The sequence below is a fragment of the Spinacia oleracea genome, chromosome 4 (genome assembly GCF_020520425.1).
Source record: "Spinacia oleracea cultivar Varoflay chromosome 4, BTI_SOV_V1, whole genome shotgun sequence".
NCBI lineage: Eukaryota > Viridiplantae > Streptophyta > Magnoliopsida > Caryophyllales > Amaranthaceae > Spinacia > Spinacia oleracea.
Window position 1 is genome coordinate 168,708,041 of NC_079490.1, and position 19,261 is coordinate 168,727,301.

The window sequence follows — 19,261 nt, forward strand, 5'->3', positions numbered from 1 at the left end:
ATCTTTGCCGTCTGGAAGTCCGACGAGGCAGTGTGGGATTGTCCGTATATTTTTTAATACTGACTGGTCGTTTGTGCAATGATTGGACGCTCCCGTATCAACAATCCACCGAAGTGTAGAATTATAATTACCTTGTAATTTCGGGTTTGCGTTGGATTGTAAAATATCCAAAATCTGTTGTACTTGGGTCGATGATACCCCTGCATGCCCATCTGTAAGACTACCCATATTTTGTGATTTGCGTGTACTGACATTATGGGCCTGAACTTTATTGTCCTTGACATTGCTTTTACCTGCCCCTGTGTTGCTGCGATTCCCAGAGCCACGAACTAAGCTCCTGCCTCCACGAACACCAGACCGGCCAGAACCTCGGCCCCCCTTGCGGTCCCCCGACCACCACTCTGGATATCCGATCAACTGGAAACACCCATCCTCATCACATCCGACCCGATTACAATGATTACAAACTTTGTCACTGTTATCATCGTCGCGGGTCCTTGTACGAGATTCAACCTTGAATGCTACCACAGATTGACGGCTCTCTTGACCCTGTTCTTCGCGGAGGTCCTCTGTGTTGCAGACACTCAAGTACGCTTCTTCCACGCTGGGTAATGGGGATTGTGCCAGCAATTGGGCTCGAATGGCTTCATACGGAGTATCCAAGCCAATCAAAAAATAGTGGAGATAATCTTCTGCTGGGATTGCATTCATCTGGCCAACGATGTTACACGTGCACGATTCACATGAACACTTAGGTACACGGGCATAAGCAATAAATTCTTTCCATAGCGTTGAAAGACGACCATAATAATCTGCTACATGTTCGTTAGGCTGTTGTTTGCAATTACCTAGTTTCTTCTTTAATTGGCACACACGAGTACCACTGACAACACAAAAACGTGTCTTCAAATAGAGCCACATAACTCCGGCGTCGTCGAAATCTCCAACAGTTGATCGTAAAGATTCATCCAGTGTATGCGAAATCCACGAGACAAGCATCGAATGTACGACTATCCAATCTGCAAGTCGATTAGGGTCTGTAGGTTCTGGGATTTTGCCTTCCACAAAACCAAATTTCCTTTTTGATATGAGTGCTCGACGAACGGAGGCAGCCCACTCATCGTAATTTTTTGAACCACGTATTTTAATGGGCGTGATAATGTTTCCGGGTGCATCACTGGAACCTAGATAGTATGCTTTATCGAGCGCATCGTCTGGCTTGGATTTCGGTTCCTCGTCGTCCTTGCCCATAGCTCATGATTTGTGTTTTTAATTTTGCGAAAAAAAAATGAACCTTTCACTAGAGGAAAAAGCCTCAAGTGAGGGCTCATTTTAAGGGGTTTAGTGCGGGCTTTTACATGTGCAGCACATGGCCTGCCCGCACTTGATGTTTCTCAAGTGCTGCCAAAATATTGGCAGCACTTGATGTTTCAAGTGCTGCCAATTTGGAAAATGAGCCCGCACTTGACATATTTTGTGCTGCCAATTTTAGAATATGAGCCCGCACTTGATATACTTGGTGCTGCCAATTTTGAAAATGAGCCCGCACTTGACATATTTGGTGCTGCCAATATTGAAAATGAGCCCGCACTTGACATATTTAGTGCTGCCAAATTTAAAAATGAGCCCGCACTTGACATAGAAATGGGCAGCACAAGCATAAAAATGACCCGCAATTGGCCTATAAATGAGCCGCACTTGATAGATTTGTTGTATAACCGATTTCCCTGCTACAAATATTACAATTGGACCACGCCACTGATTAACCTCCATACGTCGTATAAAAAGTATCCAATTATATAGATAATTAAATAGTATATAATTGTAAATATAAAAGTCGATTACATTACAATCATATGAAAACCTAGCTAGCATCCGTAATTTAAGATTCAGTACAAGAAAATATCAAAGACAATCACTGGTAATGAAGTTTGCCAACATTTCTCGAACTTCATCTATTTCCTCAAAGGTGAAAGGCCGCTCCCTCGGATTATTGAATACCTTAAAAAGATGGACCATCAAAAAATATATATACACTTTAGTTATAGTATAAATACTGAATCGTACAATAAATAGAAGTTAACTACTATGTAAAACAACAACAAAAAAACTATGTAAAACAACCACAGGATTCTCCAACAAAAAGTGTGTCACATAGAAAAGTTGGTCAAACAACTAAACAAAATATGGGAAATTTTCTTACTTTTAAACACGGGTTTGTTGTTTAAGAGAGTTATTACAACAACTAAAACATGAATATTTTGACAACAGGTTCATAAAATAGAGATTCAATGTTCATACCACCTGCCCCTGATTCAGATTTCGACAACGTTAATCCACACAAAAATTCATTTCAAAAGTTATACCTTAGCAGCTCTGGTAATGGTCACTAATCTTAACAAAGAAAGAAATTTTTTCCTACTGAGATCATGGGTCCTTAGTCCTTACAATAAAGTTGCTGGGAAATTTTCCTTTGTAAAGAGAAAAATGTTGTATATCGAGTTCACATTACAACTTAACCATTTGTCTTTCCTCATACCTATATGACTATATCCAACACCACAAAGAAAACAAGGAAAAAATATTTCATGAGTCACATCAAGACATCAAGTTCACGCAGTCTAGCGTTCACTTGACTAGCTGCGTCAAATTCAAATAATGCATGCACAAATGACCAATCTTTAAAAGAGTCCTAAAAACATAACTAAGAAGTTATTAGATTTCTTTTAGTGAATTTTCCTCACTAAGGCACTACCTTTAATAGGGTGTTATATATTTTCCATCAACTATTATTAAAGGGCTATATGCAAGGAAATACACACAAGGGCCCAAACTCTGAAGACTGTAGCATTATTTAGTGAACAAAGGTTGCAAGAAGAATGATTAATTTTAGCTGAAAATCTGAAAAGGTGGAGAACCAATTTAACAAATTCACAATTGAGAAGATAATTTCTTCTTTGACAAAGCCATAAGAAATATAATTGCCTAAACATGTACTCCATATATTAAACTGATCACAAAAGTACAACAATAAATTAAATGACTGATTTCTATAAAGTGAATAATCAGGACGCAAATTCCCTATAATTGAAATTGATTAGTATGCCGATCTAGATGCATTGAGCATGTAGAAAGTGAACTGCATCTTTAATCCAAAGCTAATTCAATTTTTTTACACAAATATTCAAGATTAGATAAACTAACAGTAAATCATATCAATCAAATTAAAAAGTAAAGTATTAATTTTGAAAGACTACCAACAAAAACTAAAAACAAAAAGCTAATTGAGATCTCACAGAATATCAAAAATTTAAATGAAAGCAATCTAAGTAGAACCCTAGAAACAAATAATGCAAAAAATTTATTAATTTTTTTAAATGTTCAGATGTAAGGGAGAGGACCTGAGAATAAGAAGCTTAATAGCACCTACATAAGATTTTTGACCTTGATCCCTTTCATGGAGTTCCATAACTTCATCTTCGGCGCCTGCATTTGTTACGAAAGGAGTAATTTAATATCAAAACCAATAACTCCATTTCAACTAAAGCTTAAAAGCATATAATCTATTGAAATTAAACCTTAAAGCTCTATAATCTACTAAAATCAAACAATGTAATCCAAAAATATATTAGAAATAAAAAAAGTATAGGACAGAGGATGGGAGAATGTGAATGTCGTATTGTAAAATTGAATTAAAATAAAAGTGGTATGTTTGGGAATTAGGAGAAGTTTAACAAGCTGACAATTGAGAACACATGCATGTGTAATTTCAGAAGGATTAGACAATTATCAATCAACCATTGATAAGTTTAGCAGTGCCAAAGGTAGCCTAAAGATACGCCTTACAAGTAATAGATATGCATACCAAAATCTGGTCAGATCCAACAAAATTTGCAGCAAGCAGACGCTAAATGGTTGAAGAATCCTGGGAAAAGAGGTAAAAAAAGAAAGCGTCGGAAAGAAACAAAATCTTGACAAACTGAAATCCAACATTCAATAAAAATAAAATCGAGCATTGTGATTTAGAATAACAATCGCAGCCAGATAACTTAGCTCAAGCACCAAGCATATTGCCAAGATAGGAAGCAAAACAAAAATCATGTTACTTGAACTTTTCATTAAGTACCCCAGTGTTTGATACTCCGACGCATTGGCATGGTCACAGGGGTACGGAGACTTAACACTTCACTAATCATTCTACACCAAAACACCAGGCAGAATTGAAATAGAGAAAGAAAACTTAAGGTTCTATTCAAATACTCACTTGCGTACCAGAACCTTATTTTAAAATCTTGGAAACTAATCTATGAGAAACAAACCAGAGCAACAATCACGCAAGAGTAGAAGGTATATTATACCATACCTGAAGATGATACCTGAAGTAAAATCAAACAAATTAACCCCACTTCAACTCTTATTAAGTAATCTGGAAGAACAACTTTACTGTGTCTGGAAAACACACCATTGTTACATCTTCAACCTCAGCCTAACACAAAAAAAAAAAAAAAATCAGGGAGACAAAAAATAAAGTCATCTAAATGATAGAAAGACTGTCGACAGATGCAAAATACTATTTCAAAATAGTACTATCACATTGTAACTGGCCAACTATTTAAATAACGTCATTAATAGAAATAACAGTAACACTTGGAAAACTTATCAGTATGAGAAACACACAACATATCGATATCAAGGCAGTACCACAAAAGGTTTCCTGCTAAAGGCAATCCAGCAACCAAAGCAACAAAAATACCAATGCATATAAAATCTGGTTGAAGGAACCAAGTGCACCTAAATTTTAGTTGGAGAGATCTGCAAATCAGGACATGTTCAGTCCCCGTGACTCGACAGATTCAAAATAGACAGACAGAAAACATATATGATATTACCTCAGAAATGTATAATGGAACTAAGGCAGATGATAAGTCAATTCCAATGCCACAAAGTAAACGACCAATCATCATTATCTGTATGAAAGATAGAAGGGAACGAAGGGAAGGAAGGGAACGAAGGGAAATGAAGGGAGCTCATGCTATCAGCATTGTTTTTTCTTTTTGTTGAACTACACTACATGAGTAGCCTCAACAACTCAACTCTCAGTTTGGCTTCTAGTACAGACCTTGGTCAGCCCTTGGTTCATAAGCCGAAAATCAAGACTAACCACAAGGATTTTCTAATGTTAACATAACTTTTCCAACCACGTCCTTGCGTTTCTGAAAAGTGTGATAACTGAAGAGTGTGATAACGAAGAGCAGAACCTTATTTTAAAACCTTGGAATCCAACACAAGTTTGCATTGGTGTTACTTCCAGCACAATGACTACATGCACACAAGTTCGTCAAGAGTTTCAAACACAAAATCTAAGAAACAAATGGAGTGGTATCAAAATTATAAAATAATAGACCATAAATGAAGGTTATGTTTCAGCATGTAGGACGAGCTAATTCGCATCACATCAATTCTTGAAATAAAAGTGAAGGTACACCAGCCCACGTTGAATCAGGAGGGGCAATCCTTTTCTCAGATGAACGGAACAATTCCCAACATAATTCACCGAACTTTCAACGATACCCTTACATTGTATTCAAAACCAACAAAGCTGATATAGATGCAATATACGAGAAGTAGCCAAGATGACTAAAACAAAGAAGATGGTTCACAAGGAAAGCGGACCTGATGGTTTCAAGAGGTGCTAAAACCGTCTTCGCCATTGCCCCAACCAACCAGAGCACCACTAAGAAAATCCCCTACTTCTCTGGTTCCAATAAAATTCTAAGCCACATTAGAGCAGCATTTCAGTCAAGTTCAAGTAGACACACATCTTTTAACCAATTAGACAATGAATTTGCTATCTAATGCTAATCAGTCGAAACAAAACCGCCATCAATTTAACAGTAAAAGAAACAATAAATTCACATAAATTAATCGAAAATGCAACTCTTTCAGTCTTTCCACCAAAAACCACATAGCATATAAAATCGTAGTCTGGAATTTCAATGTATCACACTCATTTGAAACCTAACCAAACCAAACCACTTGAACTTACGAGCTATACCTGAAACGCTTTGCCAACACTAGGAACTTGGAATTGAAGGTCCATATTCTGGGATTTTTCAAGCTCCACCTGTTTAGGAAGCAAAACAGCTCCATAGACATCCCCAAACACCAACTGCTTGTTATTCTACAAATTCATTCAACGCCCATCTTTTAAAATTTAATAAAACACAAAAAGCATCAACCAATAACAACTACCCTATTCAGAAAACACAAAAATAAATCACAAAAATCGAAAAAATAAGGAGAAAATACCTACAAAAAACGATCAAACTCTTACGCAGCACCGCCACCAGCCACCTGGTTGAGACTGAGACAAACAACACATGAATGGTGGTGGGAAGATCGGAATTTGGTGGATTATTATGGAGTTAGATTTGATGCGAGGAGGCTGAGGAGAGATGAGAGAAGCCTTAGGTTGGAAAATGAATTAGGGAAAACGATCCAGCAAATGGAACAAAAGAAATAAAGGAGAAAAGGGATAAAGAAATTATAATTAGGAATTATTTTGTGCACAGTACAATACTATAATTAGGAATTATTTTGTGCGGGTTTTTTTATAAATGAGCCCGCACTTGAACTCAAGTGCTGCCAATTTTCTAAAATGTGCCCGCACTTGTGAAATCTTTTATTTTTTTATTTTTTTTTTGCTCTCAAGTGCTGCCAATTTATTAAATGCCCCGCACTTGAAGAGAAGCACATGACGATTTTTCCTCTAGTGTTTCTCTTGATACCATGACAAATATTGATTAAAGTCTATCTATTCTCATTGATTTGCCCATCATATATAATACAACCAAAATTCTTATATGAGACTGTCCTCACCATCAACTGATGGTGAGACCAGTTCACACTTGCGAATTTAGGTATGTTACTTCTATAGTTTAGACATGTTACTTTTTTTTTTATAACTTTAGAGGAGGTACTTTTTTTAGTTTAGGTATGTTACTTCTTAGTTTATACATGTTACTTTGTTTTATACGGAGTAGTTGTAGGGGAGATACCTTCTTAGTTTAGGTATGTTACTTCTATAGTTTATACATGTTACGTTTTTTATACGGAGTAGTTTTAGGGGAGATACCTTCTTAGTTTAGGTATGTTACTTCTATAGTTTAAACATGTTACTTTTTTTTAAAATAATTTTAGAGGAAGTATTTTTTTAGTTTAGGTATGTTACTTCTATAGTTTAGACATGTTACTTTTTTTTTTTATAATTTTAGATGAGGTACTTTTTAGTTTAGGTATGCTACTTCTATAGTTTAGACATGTTACTTTTTTTAATACGGAATAGTTTAGGGGAGGTACATTTTTAGTTTAGGTATGTTACTTCTATAGTTTAGACATGTTACTTTTTTTATATATATAATTTTAGAGGAGGTACTTTTTTAGTTTAGGTAGGTTACTTCTATAGGTTAGATCTGTTACTTTTTTATATAATTTTAGGGGAAGTACACTATTGGTTTCGCGCTCGTCACACCATCAAGTTGATGGTGTGACTGGTCTCACAGGAGACGCGCTGATAATACAATATATATTAGGAGTTCTAACTCCATCTAAATTAGGAGTTCTACTGCTGCTATCCTATTTGTTCACAAGCATATCATAAACGTACAGTACAAGTATTCCTATTACTAATATGCTTAGAATATTACTCTGATTAAGATACTCAGCTAATCTATCGTAACATTTAGACCTTTTTTTATATATAATTTACCGATTTATTATATTAAGTGGGCAAGAAATGTTGCGGGAAATGTTGATCACTTTATAGATAGCAATGACTTCCGCATGATTGATTTCTATGTAGGGGATGGGGCTTGAGAAGAGGCACAAGAACTTTCCCTCAAGACTCCTCCAAATCTCCAATTGACGATATTGAAATGGAAGGATTGAGAGATGGTGTCCATATTCCGTTTTATGAGGCCTTGTACGTGGTGGGGGTGACTATGTTATTATTTGTGGGTGTAACGCCTTAATTTCTAGGTCTTTGTAATGTAGTTATGTAGTGGAAGACCATTTGAGACACAAGGGGTTCCGTAGTATTTCATTGGACGGGTAAGGGAAGATGTCACCCATCCTTTAATCCACCAGCTTAGGCAAAGAAGCACAGGGTTCGGTAGGTGGCTCCGTCCCTTAACATTCGTCCGCTTTCTTTATAAAGTTGTCTCTTAATACTCACCTCGTTTTTAAATTGACATACTTTTACTAATATTATATCATTTTCTCTTACTTAATCATGGACCCACGTATATATTCTTATTTCCTAAAAAAAACATTAACCCCACCCCATTAACACATTTCCTACTAAATATATTAAAAAATACTCCACTATCAACTACCAGAGTACGGGTAGTCTAGTGCCTATACTAAAGTAAAGTTTTCATTGGAAGGAATTTTTAAAATCATCTAATGAACTCCAATCATGTACGGAGTATAATAAGTTTTATCCACCCACGTCGAACATATTCCAAGCAATCGAACTAAACCCGGATGGACCCAAAGTCAACCTAAAAGTAGGATATATAGGTTTGAATTGAACAACTTAAATCCGGATCAATTGTTGTTGGTTCAGTGGTGATTAGGGCTGAACTTGATAGTGAATACCCGTGTTTGATCCCCGGTAACAACAATATGGAGGGGACTTGAACCTATCCACCCAAAACTCGCCCCAAATTCAAATTAGCCTTAAGAATGAAACGGGTGCTAACACAAAAAAAAAAAAAAAAAAAAAAAAAAAAAAATCAAGTCCAGTCAAAATGACTTGGTTTACGAATAAAACAGTATAAAAGATTAAGAATGCAAGAGAATTTAAAACATAAGTTCATCAAAACTTTTTAAAAAAAGGCCATAAAACTTTTGTCAACGAATTTTAATTTCTTTTCTTTATATTAAAAAGTAACTAACTAAGGCAGATGCAAAGTTCCTAACATTTCTTAGTACAATAGAAAGCAATAACTTAATAACTCAATATAAAACCAGTCTTATAATCTCAAAAATTGACCAATTGCCTGTTGTTTCAATGGTGATTGAGGCTGAACTTATTAGGAAGAACTCGTGTTTCGATCCTCGCAACAACAATTGAGAGGGAACGGAAACCTATCTACCCAGAACTTGCCCCGAATCCGGATTATCCCTACGGGTGAATCGGGTGCTAACACCACAAAAAAATTGACTTGAATACAAACAACAATAGCAGCTTAAATCTAAGCGTGACTGTCGATTGTGGTTTAGACATGGCTATTCCGGAACAGGCGAAACCAGACTCATATTATAATCCCATGCCCTAAAGTTCTGTTCCAATACCGGCAGCTGTCAAAACAGGTGAAACCAAGCTCTCCTTATATTCCAATGCTTTTGAAAATTCATCAAAATAACCAGAAACAGAAATTCCTTGATCGAATTGCCTTACAAACATCTGAGTTTTGGTAAGTAGCATAAGCTGTTTTGCCGAGGATATCACCAAAAACTTTCCTGACTCTGTTAAATAAAGCAAACTTATGCAACTGGGTTTGAAACAGAATAATTTCTTCCAACCAGATTCATCTGACTTTTGTATCCAAACTTCAGATTCGCGATAATTTGGCCTAGTACAGTACAATAACTTCCCTTTCATACTAAATATTTTGGTCCTGTAACACCATAAATAATAAGAGGGTATCCTTGGATAATGCGGATCCATCAATAAAATTTTACTTAACTTCCCAGTTAATAAATTAACCCCAACTATGTAGTTTGTGGCGTTTTCCTCATTCAGGTCCAGAGGCCAGTACAGAGTATCATTGATCAATGTAGGCACACTTGGAAAATTAATTCTAATACATTCTGGAATAGATGATGAACTATCTGTTTTTTCCCATTTTCCAGTTGTTGAAGAAAATAAATAGACGTTAATCAAATCATCCTCATCATTAATCAATATATAAGCTAACCTATAATCATCAATGGAAGATATGTACCCAAACCCAGCACCAATGACCATCAGAAAACAACCATTAGGACCTGCAATATCATGGTAACAATGGCTAGCCGGGTTCCAAAGACGGAAGTGACCAAGAAGATTATTACCGTTGAAGATAAAAAGGCAAACTAAGCCATTACAAGAACCCAATACACAAAAAGATTTACCACCATTGTTGGAATACTCCAAGTTTACCAACTCTTTCACATTATCACATGATTCATCTAACGATAATGTAGCGAAACGATTTTGTTCCCTTGAATGAAGAAGAATTTGAGGGGATGAGAATTTGAGGTGTCTTTTAGTAAAATCTTTAGTGGTAGTTGTAGATAGCCAATATTTGCAGACAGATTTGAAGCGGATTAGAGATTTTACTGGTAATCTTGGGAGGATATCTTCCACTATGAGATGGTCTGGAAGAGTTGGAACTTGGGATTGTGATTTCTCTTCCACGTTCTGCATCTTGGAATTAATCTATAACCTATTGTGAATGTCGATCAGGATAAATTAGGGTTTATATAGTGGAAAAAAGAAAAGACCTGCCTTTTCGGTTAGGTATTCATTTGCGGGCTTGGGTTGGAACCGGAGTACTTGTATCCAATGGGCCTATACAATTTACTCTTTTTATAGTCTAATAGGTGTGTATTCTCCGTCCCAATTTAGTTTGTTTTTTTTTTAAATTGTTTTTGGCAAGAACCAACTTATTACTTTATTACTCCTTTATTAGAGATCTAGATATTAGAGATATAGGAAAATATATTAGTGTCATATATTTTTCATAATGACAATAGGATATGTCTTGGGATAGAATTAGGAAGCAATTATAGAGGTAGAGTTATATTAAGTTGTGTTTCCAATAAATTGGAGTAGGTTTATAAAACGATTGTATTGTAAATACGTTGACACATTGAGCAATATTTGTCGAGATTCCTAATTCAACCAAACAAAATATTGTTAGTTGCCGTAAGACTTCGAAATTTTTAATCGACTGCCCTTTCTCTAATCTCTAATTTGAATCGATCTACACTTTTTCTACATCTTCAAATTGTGAACACTTTGGTAAAACCCAAATTCTTGTATGAGACTGTCCTCACCATTAACTGATGGTGAGACCAGTTCACACTTGCGAATTTAGGTATGTTACTTTTATAGTTTAGACACGTTACTTTTTTTTATAATTTTAGTGGAGGTACTTTTTTTAGTTTAGGTATGTTACTTCTATAGTTTATACATGTTACTTTTTTTATACGGAGTAGTTTTGGGGAGATACCTTCTTAGTTTAGTTTAGGTATGTTACTTCTATAGTTTAGTACATATTACTTTTTTTTATATAATTTTTGAGGAAGTACTTTTTTTAGTTTAGGTATGTTACTTCCATAGTTTATACAGTTTATTTTTTTTATACGGAGTAGTTTTAGGGGAGATACCTTCTTAGTTTAGGTATGTTACTTCTATAGTTTAGACATGTTACTTTTTTTTTAATAATTTTAGAGGAGGTATTTTTTTTAGTTTAGGTATGTTACTTCTATAGTTTAGACATGTTACTTTTTTTATAATTTTAGATGAGGTACTTTTTTAGTTTAGGTATGTTACTTCTATAGTTTAGACATGTTATTTTTTTTATACGGAATAGTTTTAGGGGAGGTACATTTTTAGTTTAGGTATGTTACTTCTATAGTTTAGACATGTTATTTTTTTTTATATAATTTTAGAGGAGGTACGTTTTTAGTTTAGGTATGTTACTTCTATAGTTTAGATCTGTTACTTTTTTTTTATAGTTTGAGAGGAGGTACGCTATTGGTTTCGCGCTCGTCACACCATCAAGTTGATGGTGTGACTGGTCTCACAGGAGACGTGCTGTTGGTAAAATATATACTTTATATGTTTTTTTTATATGTATAATTGCAACATTATGATTTTCACATTTGCCAATACATAATTTGAACAATTTATATATTTAATTATCGATAAATAAAAATTATAAAAAATTGATATTTAAACGTATATATCAAGACAAATTTAACAAGATTATGTGAAAATGTTTTTTTATTAAATATAATTATAAAAAATAAAATAAATAAAATATGTGAATAGTGCAAAAAATAAAGTGTTGCAACTACTCCGTATAAAGAAACGAAACGGAGGAAGTACTAAGCTAGATCGCAAAACTAATCACACTCATAAAGTATGTGCCCTTGTCTTGAAAACAATCATCCACTGAAACCCTTTACCTGATTGCACTATTTATAATCCTAAGCTAGTACAATCATCAAACCAAACATGAAACATAGAATGTTTATACTTTATAGAGATGCAACAAAACAGCTAGCAAAAGTGATGGACAAACAACACTTACAATAGCAACAGATTAAAAAAAACACTCAAAAAAACAAACACAATGATAAATAAGAAACTAGCTAGTGTGGCTACTTGATCGAATTAATACGCCATTACTCCAGTCGATTTCATAGTTGGATTAGTCCTCATCAAAACTTGTTGTACCAAATGGCGAAACAAGACTCTCAACAAAATCCAGTGTTGGAATTACTAGACGAGGAAAATCAATTCTATGTTGTGACAGTTCTGGATCTTCTTGAGTTGGGTAAATTACACGAAGTTGGTTCCCTATATAACATAAGGCACTATCCCAACTTATATCGTGCTTATAGTAGATCAAACACTTTCCACTCTCCATGACATTTAAGAAGTTGTTATTCAAGTTCTTTTTGAGAGAGATCGTTGTCTCCCATGAATCCCAACAACCAGATGATTTCAACAACCAAATATCGGAACCCTCATTACTGCAACAATGCAATGATAAACACCCACTTATCACAAGTAACTTTATTGAACTACATCCATCAAGCCATTTCATCGTTGGAATTTCTATAAATTGTTCCCTAACTAAATCATATCCAATAATTAAGCTACCCGTACCTTCGTTGACAACCCAGTATGCAGAATCATCAACCACAACCGAGTTTCCGGAAGCATGTTTCAATTTTGTGCAGTTCTGTTTTGAGCAAGGAATTCTGTTCCATTTCCCAACTCTCCAAGAAAAAACATAAACAGGAAAATCTTGGCTAAAAAGTGAATTAGGCGACGCAGCAATCTTGTAATCATCAACAGAAGATCGACACATATCCAAATGCATGATTCCAACCAACCAAACAGTAGTAAGGGTGAGTAATAACTCGAAGCTGATGTGTAGCAGGGTTCCATAGACATAAGGAATCATCACGTATGAGATACAAGCACACAAGACCATTGCTGGAACCTACTAACTCAAGAAACGTAGAAGATTCATGTTCGAAATCTAGTTGTTTGACGTTGATATATGAGGTTATCATCATAGTCGAACAAGAAAAGGGAATGTGGTGTATCATTATAGATCAAACCATCAGTAAGGATGATAAATTGTTGGAAACAAGGGAAGAAGCGAAGGCGGGACTTAGCGAAATGATAGCTTTGAATGGTAAATAACCAATGTTTGCAAACAGATTTGAACCGCAGTAGGGAATATCATCTAGTAGAATGTGGTCTGGTAGAGTAATAATGGTTTGAATTTGCAGTTTTTCTTTGTTTCTTCTCTTCATTTTTCTGGAACAGAGTAAGAATCAAAACATCATACGAATAAGATGTTAGAGAAGTAATTAAGGTTAGATGATTCTCGGAGATGAAGAGATAGAATCAGAAGAGATAATTAGTGCGTCTTTCCAAGGGAGAACTGTAGGATCAATGAATCAAGACTGACTTAATGATGCTTTGACTCTTTCTTTTTTCATTTTTTGTTTTAAAAAGTCACGTACAAGTCATGTGTAAAGTCAACGTCGGAAAAAAGAGTCAACTACCGGAATTTGGCTAAAGGTGGTATCTCGCAAAAATATTTGTAAATCGGGTTTCTTCTCGCAATTTTATTTTTAAAAGTTGGTTTTTCGCAAAATTTCTATTTTATAAGGTGGTTTCTGACAAATTTGTCTTAAATTAACCAGTCGTTTGACCCGTGCAAGGCACGGGTTAGTATTAGGATATAGAATATCTTATGTGTTACTCCGTATTTTTTTAAAAAATATTTGGGTGGTGGGTGAGTGTTCGTATTTAGTTTTTAGTTTTATTGTTATACGCAGTATGAGTAGTTATTATGTAATTTAGCCCAAATACGTTATAAATACACTAAAATAAACCTATGAAATGAACCTAAAACATCTATGGAAAAATTAGTTATCTTAAAGGTATTACATGTGTTCTTATTTATATAAGAGTTCTACGAAAAATATTTTCTTGGAGTCATTGTATTTCATCCGTAAGGATAATTTAAGATATATAATCCGTCTAATTTTTATTTCCTCATAAAAATAAATAAATAAAAGCACAAGATTTTTCGACAAATATAACGCATGCACTTGAGGAACGTTGATGCGAATTTTGTAATATGTGAATTTGTTCATGCCCAAACTTGAACCTCGCTATTTTCATGAGTCCTAAAATACATCATTTACTACAGTCATGTACAAATATTTAACCATTATGTAATCATACTACTACATCATACATCATAAGAAAATACAGTATAGATAAGTGCAACTCTAATAAAGTTATTCGTATGATATTTTAACTAATATTCAAATCAATGAAGGATCTATAAATAAACATTTTGTGCGTACTTCTATTATCCATCTCCGACATATACATGATGTGATTTAGTACATAGTACTCTCCGTGGTAATTCGCATCAACGTAATTTATAACAGTGAAAACATTATAAATAAACGTAATTTTTCTTGTTTTAAAAAAAAGTAGAGGAATCTCAATGCACATTAATTAGTTATAATAAACGTGTAAAATGCTAAACATAAAGAACAAAAAGAAACGGAGTGAGTAGTTCGCTATAAATTGTTCGTCTTGATTAATTCGTTTTTAGTTCTTTTTTATAGTAAAATCAATTTATTAATAGAAATGTCATACAAAGGAAATCCCATTTGACTTTTCGTGGTCTGAAACACACGACTTAAAATGTAAATATCTCTAATTTTACATGCGTAAAAATTATAAAATGTTAATATTCCAAAAATATATATTGAAACGAATATAACAAGACCGACTCACATGACTATATTATTTTTTTATAGGCCAATGAGAATTTGTGATCAAGGTTTATAAAATTTGACTCTAATATTACAATGGGACAATATTTTAGAAGTAGAGAAAATATTAAATTATCGTTCAATACTTCCACTACCAAAGTGGTCGATTGGCCGTAGATGAGTAAGGGTGATATTTTTGGGTCATTTTACTTTCTTTCTTAAAAAGACCTCAGTAATTATCGGAAGTAAAAGTCGGTCTTTTCATTTTTCTACATTTTATAAATTTGAGGAAACAAAGATAGTTTTGTTGGAGATGGGGTCAAACCTTGTATCATGGGGTTCAAATATGAATCTTTAACCACTAGAGTAAAGGGGAATTGATGGCTTATTGTTACAGTTATAAATACATATGGTTTATTTTTTTTATCTTGGGGGGGACGGCCTCCCCTACCCGCCCCTTGTCTCCGCCTCTGCTTGTAATCTCGCACAAACTCTGCTATTGCTAATTACAGGTATTTCAATCCTAATTCCCATCTTCATTTTCATCTGAACTTTACAAATAAATAAACGGATTTTTCATGAAATTCCCCCTGAGGTTTGCTTTAATGTACCAAATACCCAAGAACTTTCCAAAATGCACCAAACACCCCTGAGGTTTTAAAAAATAACACAAAATACTCAGTACATCGATGATTATATGTAGGACTAAAATGGAGATGCCTGAAGTTCACTCTTCTTCTGATTGTTCTCAATTCAAAAGTCACCTTCATTCTTCATCAAATATGTCTAACAAACGGATGTAATCAGTCACATGCATATGCTTATACGATGGGTTGTTCTACACTTCTACCTAGCTTGGGTCAAGTCGTATAAGCTGCTACAGGAGGAACGTAGGACCTTTTATCGCGTTTTATAAGATTTTCACTTAAATTAGCATCGTTGAAAGTTAAAAGAAATCAGATGTCAACAACCATTTACATGATTAATTAGAAGTTCATCCACAAAACAAATTAAACAGCACGAAGAACAAGAACAGTAGATTGCAGTCAGAGTTCTGCAACGTTCAACAAATTGGCCAGAAAATTATTTTGTTCAAAGGGATTAGCTTAGAGGTTGTAGCCACCTAAGTTTCTAAAATTTTACAATTAACGTATCTCAACTCACTGTCACTTAAATCTAATAATTTTAAAAGCATATAATAGCACATAATTTATAGATAACTTGCAAACAGAGTAAAAGGGGCCAAAAATAGAACCAAATATTGATCCAAAGTACATGAAGTAAAAAAGCATTTGAAGAACTCACACCTCTTACAATCCTAAAACTGACATCTACTTAAACCGCCGAGGCCAACCACAGCTGAACATTGTGTCTTCTTCAGTCTCAGTCATCTTCTTCATTGTCATCAGACACAGTTGTTCCAAAAGGCGAAATAAGACTCTCAGCATAACCCCAAGCCTCTTTCAAATATCCCTTTGAGTAAATTTGTTCCTTAGATCCTTGCCAAATATCAGTACCTTCTTCATAGTGTTCTGGAGCTACTTGACTAGGATCATATATCATAAGATGATCTGAGTCTAGTCTTACCAAAAACTTACCTGTCTCAAATGACCTAACCAAAAATCCCGCTCTAACATGGAAAGAGAATTTTTTTTCCCAAGAACTCCAGTCACTATGTTGCTTCAACATCCAAACATCAAAAACTTTACTAGAATAATCACCATCCTTGGAACAACACAATGACAAGCACCCTTTCATCTGAAACACTCGAACCTCATCACCATAACCAATAAGCAAATTCATCAATGGAAATTTTTTCAATTTCCCATCAACTAAATTCAATCCAACTATGTGGTTTCCCTCATCCACAAGCGCAGGAACTCGGGGAGGCCAGTATAGAGTATCATCAACCAACACTGCCTCAATTGGCCGAGCAATTCTGAACTTAAAATCCACAAGATTTACACTAGCCATTGTTTTCCATTCCATAACCTTCAAGGAAAAAATATACACATAGCACAAGTCTTCTTCGCATATCAATAATCCGATCCTATAATCGTCAATGGAAGATACATGACCAAACCCCATACCCGTAACATCATTAGGAAGGCTGAAGAAAGATTCAAAGAGTTTTGCTGCTAAAATGCAGTGGTTTCTTCACCAGAAATTCTGGTGTTTTGTGTTTTGTATTTCTATATTTTGTGAGGTCTCAAAACGGCACAAAAGGCCTGCCTTCACCTTATATACAAAGGTCTATGCACAACCCTAAATTACATGTGTACAAGAGGCCAAAACAAAGCTGGCAAGATCCACCTAGGATCACTACAAAACATACTACCTAGGAAGAGTAAAAGAACAAACCAGAAAACATATGCATGTGACTATCCTAGGTGTAGAATTTGCTATAAATAGCATGATATTCTCAATACACCCCCCTCAAGTTGGAGCTGAGGGAGTGATGCCCAACTTGAAAGAGAGATGATTATGCTGTTGCTCACTGAGAGACTTAGTCATTAAGTCAGCTAAGTGGAGAAAGGATCGAACATGAAGAACGTTTAGCAGCCCATCCAGGATGTGATCTCTCACATAATGACAATCCACATTCAAGTGTTTTGTTCTTTCATGGAAAACAGGGTTATGTGCAAGATGAATTGCTGACTTGTTGTCACAGAAAAAATCAATAGGCTTAGGTACAGTGAACCCCAGGTCTTCTAGTACCCCATTCAACCAAACAATCTCACTTGTTGTTTGTGACATACATCTATATTCTGCTTCTGTTGATGACTTTGACACAGTCTTTTGCTTCTTTGTTTTCCAAGACACTAGTGATTTTCCTAAGAAAACACAGTATCCAGTGAGAGATCTTGAACTAAAGGCACAGTTTCCCCAATCTGAATCACAGAATGAGCTTAGCTTTACTTCAGAATCAGCAGGGTAGTATAAACCCCAATCAATTGTACCAGCCAAGTACTTTACCACATGGATAGCAGCCTGCAAGTGTGGTTTTCTTGGCTCACACATAAACTGACTTAACTGCTGCACACTATAGGAAATATCAGGTCTTGTCAGATTCAAGTACAACAACCTTCCAATGATTCTTCTATATATTTCAGGATCTTCTAGTAGTTCACCTTGATCAACTGATAATTTGATCCCTTTGGGAAAGGGGAACTTTGCAGGTTTACAGTCCTCAGTCCCTGTTGATTTCAGTATGTCAAGAATGAACTTTCTTTGATTTAACATGGTTCCTTTTGGACTTCTTGAAACTTCTATCCCAAGAAAATATCTCATCTCTCCAAGATCCTTCACAGTGAAGGCATTGTCAAGTTCTGTTTTGAGCTTTTTCATCTCATTTGTGTCATCTCCAGTGACAAGAAGATCATCAACATAAACTAGCACAATTGTCTGCTTTCCATTTTCAATTTTAGAGAACATTGAATAATCTCTTTTGGATTGTGTATAGCCATGCTCAATGAAGAACTTGGTCAGTTCTAGATTCCATTGCCTAGAAGCTTGCTTCAGACCATATAAGCTTCTTTTCAGCCTACATACTTGCCCCTCCTTTCCTCCAGTGTAACCTTTTGGTGGTTTCATGCACACTTCTTCATCCAGGAACCCATGCAAGAAGGCATTGTTGATATCAAGTTGTTCCAACTTCCAATTCATGGCTGTTGCCAAGGCTATCAGAGTTCTCACAGTAGTAAACTTAGCTACTGGTGAGAAAGTATGTTTGTAATCTTTACCTTTGATCTGTTTATCACCTCTTGCCACTAATCTAGCTTTGAGTTTCTCTATGTTCCCATCTCTGTCAAACTTGATTCTATATACCCATTTAGAATCTATTGCCTTCTTTCCTTCTGGTAAATCTGTCATTTCCCATGTTTCATTCTTATCAAGAGCATTCAGCTCTTCCTTCATTGCTTCCATCCACCCTTGATCTTCAGATGCTTCTCCATAGTGAATTGGCTCTCTTTCTCTCAAAACATTATTCAGAGATGCTAAGTATTCCTCTGAATAGTATTCTGAATCCATGAGCCTTGCTATGATCAAGTTAGCTGTATGTGTTGCAGCTCTTTTTCCTGGGATATCAAAGACAAAATCTTTGAACTTTGCTGGTATTGTTCTGTCCCTCTCTGATCTTCTCACAGTTTCTTGAGTGTTTGTT

At 35.1% G+C, this 19,261-nt stretch overlaps 3 protein-coding genes across 3 annotated transcripts in view; 1 reads left to right on the plus strand and 2 right to left on the minus strand.

Annotated features, from left to right (window-relative positions):
• The window catches only part of LOC110801878 (uncharacterized), a 41,491-nt gene extending 33,283 nt beyond the window's left edge, over window positions 1–8,208 (plus strand). Inside the window, exon 2 of the mRNA XM_022007285.2 lies at window positions 7,862–8,208. Coding sequence (XP_021862977.2) covers window positions 7,862–7,924 — 63 coding nt within the window. The 3' untranslated portion in view covers window positions 7,925–8,208. The remainder of the gene's footprint in view (window positions 1–7,861) is intronic.
• Window positions 8,209–8,965: 757 nt separating this feature from the next.
• Window positions 8,966–10,696, minus strand: LOC110801879 (F-box/kelch-repeat protein At3g23880-like). Its single transcript, XM_022007286.2, has one exon. It carries the CDS (start codon window positions 10,472–10,474, stop codon window positions 9,338–9,340), a length of 1,137 nt encoding a protein of 378 aa, XP_021862978.1. The 5' UTR covers window positions 10,475–10,696; the 3' UTR covers window positions 8,966–9,337.
• Window positions 10,697–16,479: 5,783 nt separating this feature from the next.
• Window positions 16,480–17,184, minus strand: LOC110801881 (F-box protein CPR1-like). The gene has a single exon (XM_022007287.1). It carries the CDS (start codon window positions 17,182–17,184, stop codon window positions 16,480–16,482), a length of 705 nt encoding a protein of 234 aa, XP_021862979.1.
• Between the last annotated feature and the right edge of the window lie 2,077 nt (window positions 17,185–19,261).